General features: G+C 35.5%; 1 protein-coding gene across 5 annotated transcripts in view; it reads right to left on the minus strand.

The window, feature by feature from the left end:
* Tpp2 (tripeptidyl peptidase 2) overlaps positions 1–15,683 on the minus strand; it is a 78,962-nt gene that overhangs the window by 38,897 nt on the left and 24,382 nt on the right. For all 5 annotated transcript variants that reach the window (XM_052192127.1, XM_052192128.1, XM_052192126.1 and 2 more), the window contains exons 5-10: positions 13,789–13,913; positions 12,282–12,445; positions 10,224–10,378; positions 9,352–9,428; positions 7,736–7,863; positions 6,965–7,064 (exon numbers count right to left, since the gene is read on the minus strand). In XM_052192127.1, the coding sequence (XP_052048087.1) occupies positions 6,965–7,064; positions 7,736–7,863; positions 9,352–9,428; positions 10,224–10,378; positions 12,282–12,445; positions 13,789–13,913 (749 nt within the window). The remainder of the gene's footprint in view (positions 1–6,964; positions 7,065–7,735; positions 7,864–9,351; positions 9,429–10,223; positions 10,379–12,281; positions 12,446–13,788; positions 13,914–15,683) is intronic.

The raw sequence follows: 15,683 nt of genomic DNA on the forward strand, positions 1-15,683 counted from the left end.
CAGCTCTATTTTCTGTCCCAAGGAAAGATATAAAGGACATGTTATTTCTCCAGAGATTGTTGGATTTCCTACCATGATTCTTCCCCACAGTGAGTGATACTTGGTTTGTTTTTTTTTTTTTTAAACTCCTAGCTAAGAACACTAGGGTGACTTGATTTCAGTTCCCTACAAAGTGGGATGCACTCCACCTATACACAAATGGGTTGGTGGCAGTGCTTTTAGAACCTATTTGAAATATGACTAGGCTAAGTGCAGTTAGTCTGTAAAATTATTCACTTATTGATAGACAACAGTGTGTAGATAATATCACCAAAAATAACACTATGTTCTTCATAATGTCATAATGTCATTCATAAATTTATATAAAAGAAGTAAAGATTCAGGGACAATTTTCACATTCCTGCTCACAATATCTGTGGTATCAACCAACAGTCACACTGATCACTAGGCATCAAGCAACTAGAAGAAAGTAATTACAAAGAGTCAAAAATGTAATAATTTCCTATTTTTTTTTAACTAATTTCTCACTATCCTGTAAAGTAGCTAATCATAAGGTACCTTAATTGTTTAAACTGCTAGACTAAAAATGAGTTTAATGAAAAACCAACAAACATTTAAAATTTGGAAAAATATTTTCTGTGGTTACTTTTAATTGTCAACTTGACAGTCTAGAATCACTTGGTTAGAATCATAATGAATAACTGTTGGACTGTGGGAATGTTTGTAGGTGACTAATAGAAGACTCAGCCTAAAGGTGAGTGGCACCATTTCCTGTGGAAGAGCCCTGAAATAAAAATAGTGAACTAAGCACTACAAAGAAGCATGTATTCCTCTCTGTTCGCCTAAGCTTCTGAACCTCTGACTTCCCTGGTCTGATGGACCTTACTTGGAACTGTGAGCTAAAATAAAACCGTTCTCTGTGGCTTTTGTCAGGGTCTTTTATCAACAGAAAAGGAAACAGAGAAATTAGTACTGAGAAATGGTGACACTGCTGTGGTAAATTATTACGTGGCTTTTAAGCCTTTGGAATGGAGTAATATGTAAGATATTTAGAAATTTAAGCTAAAAAAAAAAAAACACTGAATACTATGGGAAAAGCTTAGTGGAATCTTCTTGTGGGCACTTGAAAGATAAAAGTGCTGAGTAAATGTAGACTGTTGAGGCCGGGCTTATGAGTTTTCAGAGGGGAATAAACATTGTATCAAGAACTAGGATGAAATGAGGCCAATTTTATGATATTGACCAAGAACCATGCTGGAATATTTGTTTTGTGAAGCATGACTAGGGTAAGTTCAAAGCCTGGTTGATTGCATAAGAAGTTTCAAGGCAGAATAATATTCAGGCTGATGCTAAAGCAGCAACTGTAATTCATAGAGATTAGCATTTTTAAAATGAAACCTGTTATACTGGGACAAAAGGAAGGGAGTTCTGAGGGCAACATCACAACCCTCAAAGGCTTCATTACAGTGATGTGAATCAAGATGACATGTAGGTGGGAGTTCCTTAAAAAAAACAAAACAAAACAAAAAACACTGCATATTCCAGATCCCTTCTTATCTGTACATCTACACTCACTCTTGGAAGATCTTTGTGCTTGTTCCCAGACCCCACAGACCTGCCTGTCTCCCAAGAGGACTCCTCTAATCAAAGACACACATTTCCACTTGCCTTTAAACAAGCCTGCTTCAATGTGAGACACCCATGCTAGTTAACACCCGAGACAATCAGATGACCAAAGGCAAGCTCAAGAATGTAATCAACAGAAGTCAATGCTTCTGGCAGCACCAGAACCTAGCTCTACTACCACAGCAAGCCCTGAATACCCTAACACTCATGAAGAGCAAGTTCTGATCTTAAATTCCATCTCATAAAGACAGATAATAGAGGACTTTAAGGAGGATATAAATAATTCCGTTAAAGAAATACAAGGAAATACAGGAAAACATGTAGAAGCCCTTAAAGAGGAGCAAATCCCTTAATGAAACAGGAAAACACAAGCAAACAGGTAAAGGACATGAACAAAATGATACAAGACCTAAAAATGGAAATAGAAACAATAAAGAAATCACAAATAGAGTCAACCCTGGAGCTGGAAAACCTAGAAAAGGCATCAGGTACTATAGACACAAGCATCACTAACAGAATAACAGAATATAAGAGATGGAAGACAGTATGTATTTCAGGCATAGAAGATAACACAGAAGATATTAACATATTCGTCAAAAATTTGCCAAGTGTAAAAAGTTCCTAGTGCAAAAACATCCAAGAAATTTGGGACGCTATGAAAAGACCAAACCTAAGAATAGAAGAGGGAGGGGATTCCCACTTCTAAGGACCAGAAAACATCTTCAACAAAAATCACACAAGAAAACTTGCCTAACCTAAAAGAAAGAGATGGCCATAAACTGTACAAGAAGCTTACAGAACACCAAATAGATTGGGCCAGAAAAGAAAATCCTCCCATCACATAATACTCAAAACACTAAATGTACAGAATAAAGGAAGAATAGCAAAAGCTATAAGGGAGAAAGGCCAAGTAACACACAAAGGCAGACCTATCAGAATTATACCTGACTTCTCAACAGAGACTCTAAAACATAGAAGATCCTGGACAGAGATGTCTTGTAGACCCTAAGACACCACAAAGATACTATGCCCAGCAAAATTCTCAATCACCATAGATGGTGAAACCAAGAAACTCCATGAAAAAACCAAATTTAAACAATATCTTTTTATAAATCCAGCCCCACAGAGGATACTAGAAGGAAAACTCCAACACAAGAAGGGTAACTACATTTACAAAAACACAGAAAATTAATCATCTCACTACAAGCCCCAAAGAAGAGAAACACCACCACCACCACCACCACCACCACCACCACCACCACCACCACCACCACCACCACCACCAACAACAACAACAAAATAATAGGAACTAAGAATCCGTGGTCATTAATATCTCTCAAGATCAATGGACTCAATTCCCCAATAAAACGACACAGGCTAACAGACTAGATATGTAAACAGGATCCACCATTCTGCTGCATACAAGAAACACACCTCAGCCACAAAGATAGTCAATACCTCAGAGTAAAGGGTGGGACAAAAGTTTTCCAAGTGAATGGTCCCAAGAAACAAGCTGGAGTAGCCATTCTAATATCCAATAAAATAGACTTTCAACCAAATGTCATTACTCATCAAAGGAAAAATCCTCCATGATAAAGTCTCAATTCTGAACATCTATACCCCAAATGCAAGGGCACCAACATTCGTAAAAAAGAAACTTTAGTAAAGCTCAAAACACACACTGAACCCCACACAATAGTGGGAAACTTCAATATCTGACTCTCACTAATGAACGGGTCATCAAAACAGAAACTAAACAGAGACACAATGAACACAACAGATGTTATGAACCAAGTGGATTTAACAGATATTTACAGAACATTTGAGCCCAAAACAAAAAAATATAACTTCTTGTCAGCACCTTGCCTAATCTTCCCCAAAACTGACCATATAATCGGACACAAAACAAACCTCAACAGATACAGGAAGACTGAAATAATCACTTTCATCCTATCATATCACCATGGACTTAGGCTGGACTTCAAGAAAAACAGAAACAACAGAAAACCCACAAACTCTCTAGTCAATGAAAACTTGGTCAGGGAAGAAATAAAGAAATAAAAGACCTTCAAGAATTCAATGAAAATAAATGTACAACATACCCAACCTATGGGTTACAATGAAAGTAGTCTTAAGAGGGGAAAAAAAATCCTACCACCCAGTGCCTTCATAAAGAAATTATAGAGATCCTATACTAGCAACGTAACAACACACCTGAAAGCTCTAGAACAAAAAGAAGCAAACACCCCCAATAGCTAAACTTAAGGCTAAAATCAGTCAATTAGAAAGAAAGAAAACAATACAAGAATCAATAAAATCAAGAGCTGGTTCTTTGAAAAATTCAACAAGATAGATAAACCCTCAAGCAAATAAAAGGCAGAGACAGTATCCAATTTAACAAAATCAGAAATGGATAAAAATATGGTACAATGGAATACTATTCAGTTATTAAAGAAAAGGATATCATGAATTTTGCAGCCAAATGGGTAGAACTAGAAAATATCCTGAGTGAGGTGACACAGACCCAAAAGGACATGTATGAGGATGCTTCCATCCTACTTCAATAAGGAACAAAAAGACCAGGGGAAAGCACAGGGAGGAAGGGAGCTGGGTGGGAGAGGTGGTGTGCAGTACCAAGTATAGGGAGAGACAGGAGATAAGCCCAGAGGGCCAACTTTATGAATGAAAATATGCAGCTGCCAAGGGTGGGATGAACCCCTAAAATGTTACAGAGACCTGGAATGGGGGATTTTTCCAGGACTCAATGTGGGTGACCTTAACCAAAATGGCCAACAGTAGGGAAATGGAACCTGAAGTGACTACCTCTTGTATATAGACAGTGCCCTCACCAAGCACCTTCAAATTTTTCGACTGAAAATTGTTCTGGTCTAAAAGAAATTCAGAGGTGAAAATGGAACAGAGCCTGAAGGAATGGCTAACAAGTGACCTCTTCAATTTGGGATCCATAGCATGGGAGGTCACCAAATCCTGATACTATTCCTGATGCTATGTTGTGCTTGCAGACAGGAGCATCTGGCTATGAGAGGCTCTACTAGTAGCTACTAAGACAGATGTAGAAACTCACAGCCAAGCATTGGATTGAAGTCAGGGACCCCTATGGAAGAGTTAGGGGAAATACTGAAGGAATTGAATGGGATGGCAACCCCATAGAAAGACCAACAGTGTCACTTAACTTGGACCCTTGGGAGATCCCAGACACTAAGCTACCAAAGAATATACATGGACTGGTCCAAGGCCCAGGGCACATTTGTAGCAGAGGACTTGTCTGGCCTCAGTGGGAGAGAATTTGCCTAATCCTGTAGAGTCTTGATGCATCAGGGAGGAGGAATGCCTGGGGTTGGGCACTCTATCAGAGGTGAAGGGGTATTATCAGGGGGGACAGGGAGGGCATCAAGATATGGGATGTAAAATAATAATAATAATAATAATAATAATAATAATAATAATAGAACAACAATAATAAAACTACTGCATGTGAAATGTTTCTCTAGAGCTAGCACACAGAAGCTGATATAGTTGTGGTCCAAGGCCTGGGCTACCTCTTGAGTACAGCAGAACAAGGCAGTGTCATACATATTGTCCATGTAGTACTGGTTTTGAAGACAATTTAAAAAATGGCAAGAATAGGGTAGTCATGGAGAATAACTGACACCAAACACTGTGGTAGGTAGGGGTGCAATTCCTGCAAAAAGGCTCCCATATGCTACTGTTTGAAGTTTCAGCTGCAATAGAGAACCCAAGAAATCAAAAGCAGATCTATATATCTCATGTTCAATGCTAAGGAAGAAGTAGGACAGTTTTTCAGAGAGCAATATCAAATGTTTTTCATAGTAATCATTAGGCCACATCTTGTACTTTATACCTTGATAATTTAACTAAATATCTGCTAAGGTATTTCATATGTTATATACTAGATAAAGACAAACTCAATTATTAGATCAATTAGTTTATTGTAGATTTTACTAAAATAATTCTTTGTGCATTGGTTTTGGTTTTGGTGCTGGAGATCAAATCTAAGTCCTTATGTTAAGTATGCATTCTATCACTGCACTGTATCCCAATCATCAACAGAAACTCCATTTTCTACAGCAAGTGACATTTGCAAAGGCTGGCTTAAATAAGTCCTTAATATTTTGTTTTTATTTTAAATTTAATTCCATTTTAAATTTCAACATAAAACTTGTAATTTAGAAATCAGATTTAAAAGTAATTTAATTAACTTTTCTATTAACTGAACTTAAACCTTTTTTATTAATTGAACATACAACCTTTGTGAACTTAGGATTTTTTTGAAAAATTTAAAGATTTTTATTATTTTTAAGTGTGTGTGTGTATGTGTGTGTGTGTCTGTCTGTCTGTCTGTGTCTGTAAGTAACTGTTTGTCTGTCTGGAGGGCAGAGGTATTAGATTCTCTGGTGAGTTGCAGCCAGTTGTGAGCTGCCAGACTCATGTGTGAGAAACTCAATTCAGGTCTTCTGTTCTTAGTATGTATTCTTAGCTACTGAGCCATGGCTTCAGCCCATACTTTGGATTCTCATCCATAGCTATTGTTACTGACATCAGATGGATGGAGGGCAGCCTATGATGATGGTCAAGACAAACTTTCCTGATACTTATGAAATTAGTTTAGTATAGTAAATTAGTTCTACACCAAATCCTGCTTATCTCTAACTCCATACAACTTCTTCCTGTATCTTAACATTTCAATAAATCCTTCAAGATTATGACCACCTCCTGTAGAATGGGTTTAACCATTATTCCTATTGTCCTACCATCTGACAATGTCAATTGCTGAATCAAAATCAAAATTCTTCTAAATCATCTCTGAAGAAATAAAGGGATGAATTAAAATGAACTTTATTTTTATCAGGTGCCACAGTACCCACTGATGTCCTAATGAGGTATTATTAAAAATTAAGACTTATATAATCTCTTATTAAGACAAATGTTCCTAGATTCAGACACATATGGTGCAGATGTTAAAGAACCAAATCTTGTCAATTGGAATTTGCTTGCAAGCCGGGCAGTGGTGGCGCACGCCTTTAATCCCAGCACTGTCTTGAACCTCTCACCCCGCCAAAAATGAATTTGTTTACAGATCTCACCCAAAATGCTCAAAGTAGTTTATAACTTAAAAATGAACATAGGATCTGTTACTATGATCCGCTGTAAAAGCACAACATTTGTTTTACCAAAGTTTAAATATCAACTTTGCTCAAAACAAGGCTATCAATATTTATTCTCTACAAGTCCCTTTCCCAACAGTACAAAGTTTAATCAAATACATGTATTACTTCCAATAATTACTTGTACTTACCTTGGGCCTCTAGAAGACCATGTATATTGATTTGCAGGTAGTTTCTCTCTCAGTGAATACTCTGCAACCATCATATCAGGAGAAACATAAGCTCCAACACCTATTAGGATAGATTTTGCCATTAACAAAGGGGAACACAATTCATGTCCTGCATCCTAATTTTATTCCCAGTGAAATACATTATACTTAATATATACATTAGCACTCTCTCTCTTGTAAATGTTAAGGGAAACCACTTAATACAGAAACAAAGGCTATGTATATATATGTATACTATGTATACTGCTTTCCAGGATTATCATGTGAATTAAAACAAAAAAACCTGCCAAAATGTGTGCACATATTTCTATTAATCCACTTTTCCTAAATTACAATAAATTCTAGGTAACACAGTTCCTAAGACTTTCCTAGGAACACATTTAAGGTCTATGTGAAGGTATGTCAGCCCACAGATCACAGGACACATGCAGCCCACAAACTGTAAGCTTACTTAAAACATAATAAAAGTTTGTTTATATAATTTGGCTCTATAGATGTCTCCTGTCACAATGTAAAACAACTGAAAATACCTGGGCCTTCAGTGTTTTATATACAGGATAGGATATAATACTAGATTAAATAGTGGTTTATTGTTTATTTTATATATTTTTGGATTCAGGGTCTCTCTAGTATCATGGGCTAATCTCAAATTTGTGCTTTTCCTTCTTTAGTCTCTTGTTTTGTTTGTATTTAAACAAACCTATTTCTGAAATTGTAAAGCTTACTACTAACCTATTACACTGGATGTAGTTCCTCCTGGACAACCCACTGTAGAAAGGCATGGACCATTATTTCCAGCACTTGAAACATAAATTATATTATGTTTCCAGACTGCTTCATTAATTACTTCACAAATTCTCCTGAAAAGAAATTACTTTGAGCAAATACAACTTCCATATTTAATTTATAACCAAACAAATCACATTGATTCCAAGCTGTGTAACTGACAGTAGCTTTAAATGAGAAGATGTGTATCAGGTACATTCAGTTATGTAATTACATGGACATGTAGGCTTTTAGTAGGACAGAGTGCTATGCCAACTGGTACACCGTAATTGAGTTTCATGGAAGTGGAAAATCAGATTAAATGCAAGAATAACATCAGAAATAGCCTGGGTGATAGTGAACACCTTTAGCTCCAGCTTTCCAGAGGCAGTAAGAGAAGTAGCTTTATGAATTCGTGTTCAATATGGTTCACTCAATAGAGGCGTCCAGGCCAGTCAAGAGTAAATAGTGGGATCCTATCTCAAAAGAACCAAGCTAACAAACAAAAAAAAATCTAATGTAGAAAACAGACAAACCAAACCAACTAACCAACCAAACAAAACCCCAAATCTACAGAGCATTAAAATATTAACAGGGGTTGTAAAGTAGTAACATTGAGAGAAAAATGAAAAGCAAACAAAAGGAACCAAAACAATGAAATGACTTCTGCATGCATTTGACTAAAAAAGCTAGCTAGTATCATTAGTGACAAAGTTACATGGGAGATGGGATGGGGAGACACTAGTAGAAAACCTAAGAAATTTAAAATAAAAGAAATCTACTTAAAGATTGACAACAAACAAAGTTTACTGGCATTAGTTAAGGGAGATGTTGTTAGATTAATCAAGAGTTAGAGATTATAAATCATCCAGCTTCAAAGGGTTTGGCAAAATCCAGTGTGATATGTAACAAGAGATCCAAGTTCAGTTACCAATACACACAACATTGTGGCTAACAAGTGTCTGTGACTCCAGCTCAAGTAGATCTACTGCCCTCTTCTGACCTCCATTGATGCTATGCACAGGTGAAACACACACACACACACACACACACACACACACACACACACACACACACACACACACACACAGAGCAGGGGCAGGGACAGAGAGAGAAAGGAGAGGGAGAGGGGAAAATAAGCAACTGGCAAAGGAGAAAATATCACTCGTGTGAAAAAGACAATGAGATGACAAGGGGTAAAAGTGCACTATAGAAAGAAACTGTGAAAACTGGCAGGGTACATATTACAAGGGCAATAAAAAATATTTCACAAGAAATTATCACAATTATCTGCAAAAAACAAGTGAACCATTTGGTAACAATAAACAATAGCTTCTAGGTTGTTAAAGCTTCCCTTTTGATAGGACTTTGGTCCACCTGTCTGTCTTTGAGTATTTCTGCTCCTGTAAATACCCTCTCACCCATACTTCTGTAAATGACCCCAATTAAACTCACTGGTTCACCAATGTGTACTTTGATGGTATCTGAATTTTGGTCTTATGTATGCTAGTTCCCTAGGAAACGATCTGTCACAGAACAGAATTGAAATTCGTCTGCCCTGGATAAAACTCTGTGGTACTTACCCAGAATTTGGCCAATGAGTTGCTTCTCCATAACTGTAGTTGACAAGATCACACTTATGATTTATAACTTCTATCATCTATTAAAAGATTATGGATCTGGTTTAGGAAGTCATTTTTAGAAACAGGTTAACCAGGCAATAGTTATAATCCTACAGTGCCTAGACTAATCATATTCCAATTTATAAAGTATTTCTAGGCATACAGTAATTAAAGCCAAAAAGTAGCAAGGGAACAAACAAGTTCAGTAAACTGCCAGTTAAAAGTGAAACTATTCTTTACAGAATGTAAGAACCAAAGATGAAAATGGGTAGAGGCAATACAATGATTCTGCTTAGATTTTAAAGGTACTTAAGTTACACGACAAACAAATATACAAAATATTAAATTTACTAAGGGCTTTAATTTTCTTTTTGAGTACTGGATCAAGTTATATATTTTTAAAAATTATCTTAAAAAGTTTGCTAGGAAATTTACTACAATGAGTATAAAGTTTTTTTTTCTATAAAGACTTTAAGTCAAGAAACATTTTCCTGGAAATTTTTAACTTTACATTTTGCTGTTGCTTTTTTGAGACAGTGCTTCCTTGTGTAGCCTTGGCTGTCCTGAACCTCACTGCAGATCCCACTAGCTTCCAACTCAGAGATCCGCCTGTCTTTGCCTCCCAAGTGCTGGGATAAAAAGCAAGTGCCACCACCACCTAGCAGCTTTAAAAAATTTAAGATGAATTAATCAACATTGGTCTGCTCTAAAAATACTGTTCTGTATATCAAACTACTGTTAAATGTACTCTTGATAAATCAGTAGCATTATATAAATATAAGTTTCTAATCCCCTAAATTATTAATCTACATCAAGAAGTCCTAGACACTCACAGCTCTGATGAGGCCTGTGCCTGTTTCCATGGTGCTTAGCCTTGTATCACCAATCTTAATGGATAGAATCTGAGCACCAGGGGCAACTCCATTCCGTTCAGGCTCTTCTGGAAAATGCCCCGCAGCTATACTCGCTACATGGGTTCCATGAGCTCCTATAGACAGAAATAGGATGTTTGTGCTTAAGATGACAAAAAATGTCATCACATGTGAAAATCATTTCAACATGTGCATTATGACAAAATAATTTAATAAAAATATATTGCAATTATATATGTAATATTATCTCAAATATATTCATGTTTAAGTCAAACAAAAAAAATTTCAATTACATATTTATGTTTTTTGTCTACCCTGGATATAACTCTGTAGTAAGGTTAAAAAAATGTAAGCCAGAAGACAGTGAGTATTGGTAATACATAAAATTCACAAGTAACATGTTATCTAAAGTATATAAAAAAAAATCTTCCAAATACAGCAAAGAAAATAAGTGGAGACACCCTGTCCACCAAGTAAAATAGGTGAAACATGTGAAAAGGCATCTCACAAAAGGATGCCCACAAGTCATACAAAGGATAAAAACATTTTGCTTCATCAGTCATCTTAGAATTACAAATTTCTGTCACAATGAAGTATCTCTGTGTACTTTGTAACATAACTAAGATGTTAGAGGTTTGACAACAGTTTAGAATATACTACACTCTGTTCTTGTTCGAGAAATCTGAAGAGGCATACTTATGAATTTAGCAGTATCCAACAGACAAGTATAAACATATTTACCAAGACATTCAAAAATGTTCATTGCTGCATTATTTATATAATTAAAAATTCCAAATAACTTAGGGTTCATTGAAAGTAAATGGCTGTTTAATATATTAACCTGTAGAGTTGACAATAAATATGAATTAATATGCATTGAAAAAAGTTCATGGGCTGGAGAGATGGCTCAGCGGTTAAGAGCACTGACTGCTCTTCCTAAGGTCCTGAGTTCTAATCCCAGCAACCACATGGTGGCTCACAACCATCCGTAATGAGATCTGGTGTCTTCTTCTGGGGTGATTGAAACCAGCACAGTGTTCTAACATATAATAAATAAATCTTAAAAAAAAAAAAAAAAAGCTCATAAGGTTGAGTTACTCATATAAAAACTGAGCTTATTCAATTTATGTAATTGGAAAAAGGATAAATCATGTAGAAACTGGAACTATTTTATCACTTGTGATGTAATGCAAATATCCCCATATGGTCCAAAGAATGTAGCAATGAAAATCAAGAAAATAAAATTGGAAAATAAAATTAAGGTTATTGGGTTTTCTAATGTTAGCACAGAAAATATTAAATATCGTTATAATATCTGTATATGTTTATTGTATTGTAATTACATCGTGTCCTCATTATTTTCTTCTGAACTGCCATCTCTCTGGTCTTTTTTAAGAGTCATAATTTACTGTATTCTCCTTTCTCCTCACCCACCCAATCCTAAAAGCAGCACGGTATTTCCACTTGTTTTTACAGTCTCAGCATAAAAACACCCAAGCCTATCTGCGACCCACAATATTATTCAGACTGTTCTTCTACTTTATACAAGCATTTTATGATGGATATATTTTCACTTAAACTCAAGTTCAGCATTCTGTATATATTCTTTTTGATTATGTAATATTTCACATCATAATATCTGTGTTGGATAGTTACAGTTACCTAGTAGTATAAATATCTAGTAGCCAATTTTTAAAAACTTACATAGAATACTATAATGAGATTCTCTTTATATAAATATCCATAGTTAGGGGTGAATTTCTTTCTCAAAGGTTAGTATTTGCAAGTAAAATAATTTCATACTTATTCATGGATTTTCAGATGTTAAGGTTTTGTGTTTATTTATAAACGACTTCTACACAGTGATAATTTAAAAAAAAAAAATCAAAAAATTTCTAGGCTTGGTCCTTCAATAAAAATTTCTATAGAGAATTCACTAGAGCCTTCTCTCTGTGCTGCAAGAATTTATCCTTCAGTCACTGCATGACTATCTCTCACTAGTAAATTTGAGACAGATACCTCCACTGGTCACAATGGAGAGCAGGTTTCCATCATCATAAATATTAACAGAGTAATTCAGCATCTCAGCTGTGCCAAAAGAACTGTATTCTTGGGCCTCTTTGTAGTTTCTCAACACAGCAGATTTACTTAAGTCCCCATTTTCATTCGAATCAACACAGGCTCTGTTGGGAAGGAGAAATAGGCATTAAAATGTATCCTTCTATTCCTCTTTCTAAATATCACACACTACAGTTTTCAGTCATCTTCTCATTGCGTACTTCTCCCACTACTCAAGTCCAGTAACTAGATTCCTTTATTTCACAGAGTAAGCAGTGAGGTCAGAAGTCAATGTTAAAACCACAAACAAGGACATGGATGGTCAGATGGTATCATCTGGGCAGGTGAAAATATTATATTAAAGCTTGGGTTGGAGTGTAGACGAGTTTTAGGATCTTACTTCATGCTACCATTTTCAGTGTGGCCGTTGTGAACCCCGCAGCCTTTGGAGCTTTCTGACACCACATGACTATAAACTTTAGTTACATAGAGCTTTAGGAAACCATATTTTTTAAACAAAATAAAATTTCCGTCTAATTTTATGGTTTTCTTCCTACCTGTTCTTTACCCATTTTATTACTGTTAAAAATTAAAAGATAAGCCAGGCGGTGGTGGCGCACACCTGTAATCCCAGCACTCTGGGAGGCAGAGGCAGGCGGATTTCTGAGTTGAGGCCAGCTTGGCCTACAGAGTGAGTTCCAGGACAGCCAGGGCTACACAGAGAAATCCTGTCTCGAAAAAAACAAATCCAACCCCCCCCCCCCAAAAAAGTAAAATAAAATAAAAATAAAAGATAACATATTTTAAACACATTATCAGACTGCTTAAATGTATCTAAAAGTCACAGATAAAAATGCATGTTATGTAAAGATCAACACTTTTTTTTGTATGTTTGTACGCGCATATTTGGGTGATTTCTGCCAGTTTTGCTACACAGCCCCAAATGGACTGATATTCAGTAAGCAACTTGTGGTAATCTTCTTGCCTAGTCTACCAAGTAGTAAGGTTGCACATAGGAATCATTTTGCCTAACCCAGAACTGAATATTTAATAACTGTGCTATTTGCCAAGTTACCTTAGCTATTCTATCTCTACTTAAAACATCTGAACCCAAATTTTCTTTTTTGCACCCTCAACATGTTTTCAGTAAATGTCCTGCAATATTTATGGTTACTTTCCAAATTGCCCAGTTTTAAAAAGGAACATTTCTATATTTATCAGTGATAATCTGAAAAAATGTGGCTAATAAAGTAAGTTTTTAAAAAATAAGTTCAATGATTACTGTGAAAAATATTAAGTTCAAAAGGTTTGCCCACAACTAACAAAAGCTGGTAATGACTTTCACATAGTGTTGCTAAGTGATATGGCTATATAAACCAGAACTCTGTACAGGTCAGAGAGTTTAAAGTTCTTCAGGGTGTATAAAAGCATTTTTAATAAAGAAGATCTACAGAATACTTGAGATTACCTCCAGGTCTCACCATCATGCCACACCAAACAGTCATATACAGGGCCTGGATCACTATACTTTTTCTCAAAAGAATTAAGTAATTCCACTTGACTTTGCAATTCTTCCTTGATTAGTTTATTAGCCTATTAGTCAGAAAACAGATTAATATTAGATAAAATTTTGTATACCTGAAAGTTGTATTAACATATGACAAAAGACGGTATTGAACAAACAGAAAAAAAAATCACTTCACTTTAGAAAAATAATAAGGAATCAAAATGTTTCTGCAGTGTTGGAGACTGAATCTAGGGTGTTGGATATATAAGGAAAGTACTCTACCTGTAAGTTACATCCTCAGTCTACAATTCCTCATCTGATTAAGAAAAGTATATATTCATAATAAAAGAATGATTCAAAAACTTTTGTTATTTATTTACATGCCTAGATTGTCCAAAGTTGTTGCAATTAGCACATTTTCACAATAAAGACAAAATATTTATCATTAATGAACTCACATATATAGTATATTTCATGGAAGTCCCTTTAATTCATTCTCAAGGTTTAACACATTTTCAATGCAAGGTAAGCCCCTAATCAGCAGTGTCTGAGAGACCAGAATTTTAAATTGTTTTCATTGACTATTTCCATAGGGTCTAGTTCTTCGTAAGTCATACTAAACGTAAGGTTATTTCATTTTTTAGATAAGAATTATAGCTATTCAAATTATAGTATGACAACTGCTAGAATTGTTTAAAATAGGTTTGAAAACTATGAGAATAACCTGGAAATACTGACTTACTGTTACCGAATCTCAACAGTAAAACCCCAGAAAGTTGAAAACACTGAGAAGCTTTTTTGCTTTTTCAATGTTGTAGTTCTAAATTGTAACACCGTGGATGCATAAACATACCTTGGTTTTTCTTCTTAAAGAAAAAGCATAAAACCAATAACATCTAAAGGGACATTATTTTCATCTATAAACTACTTTTAAAATTAATTGGGGGAGGGGGAGTAAAGTAGACCTAGCATATTTACTTCCCAGCATCCACATGGTAACTCATAACTATCCAATTTAATTTACAGGGAATGCCTTCAGGCCTTCAAGGGCACCATGAACACATGATGTAGGCAATCACTCATACATATAAAATAAAAAGAAACAAAATCTTTAAAGCCATTTAGCAGGTGAATGTATATGCCTATGGTGGGAATATAAACTGGCAAAATCATTATGGTCTATGAAAAGCTACAGCCAATATTTAAAATGATGCTGGGTGGTAGAGGCGCACGCCTTTAATCCCAGCACTTGGGAGACTGAGACAGGCAGATTTCTGAGTTTGAGGCCAGCCTGGTCTACAGAGTGAATTCTAGGACAGCCAGGGCTATACAGAGAAACCCTGTCTCGGGAGGAAAAAAAACCCAAAAAATTTAAATGATAGTTTTCTTTTTTAAAAGATTTATTTTGATTTTATGTGTATAGTTTATATGTATGTATATGCACCACTTGTATGCTTGGTACTTGTAGAGGCCAGAATACATTGGATCTCCTGGTACTAGAGTTATAGCCTAATTTTTGAGGTATCCTCAAGAGCAGCAAGTGTTCTTAATTGCTGAGCAATCTCTTTAACTCCTAAAATAACATTATTCATAACCATAAAAAAGCCAATATCTATGTGCAAGATGAACAAACTGTAATATACCTATAAAAATAGAAGTAAAATAAACTGTAATACCCAGGACACAGAAAGATATCCTAACATTCTTGATATAAGAAACTGAATAAAAGCTTTGTATGGTTCCGTTTTACAAACGTCAAAGAGGAAAACCATTCTATACTGTTAGAAAACAAAATCATGCTTATTTCAAGGAGGACAATTGAGATGGTGGCTAAGAAGAGATACAGAGGAATTTCT

Source organism: Apodemus sylvaticus, chromosome 9, assembly GCF_947179515.1.
Source record: "Apodemus sylvaticus chromosome 9, mApoSyl1.1, whole genome shotgun sequence".
Classification (NCBI taxonomy): domain Eukaryota; kingdom Metazoa; phylum Chordata; class Mammalia; order Rodentia; family Muridae; genus Apodemus; species Apodemus sylvaticus.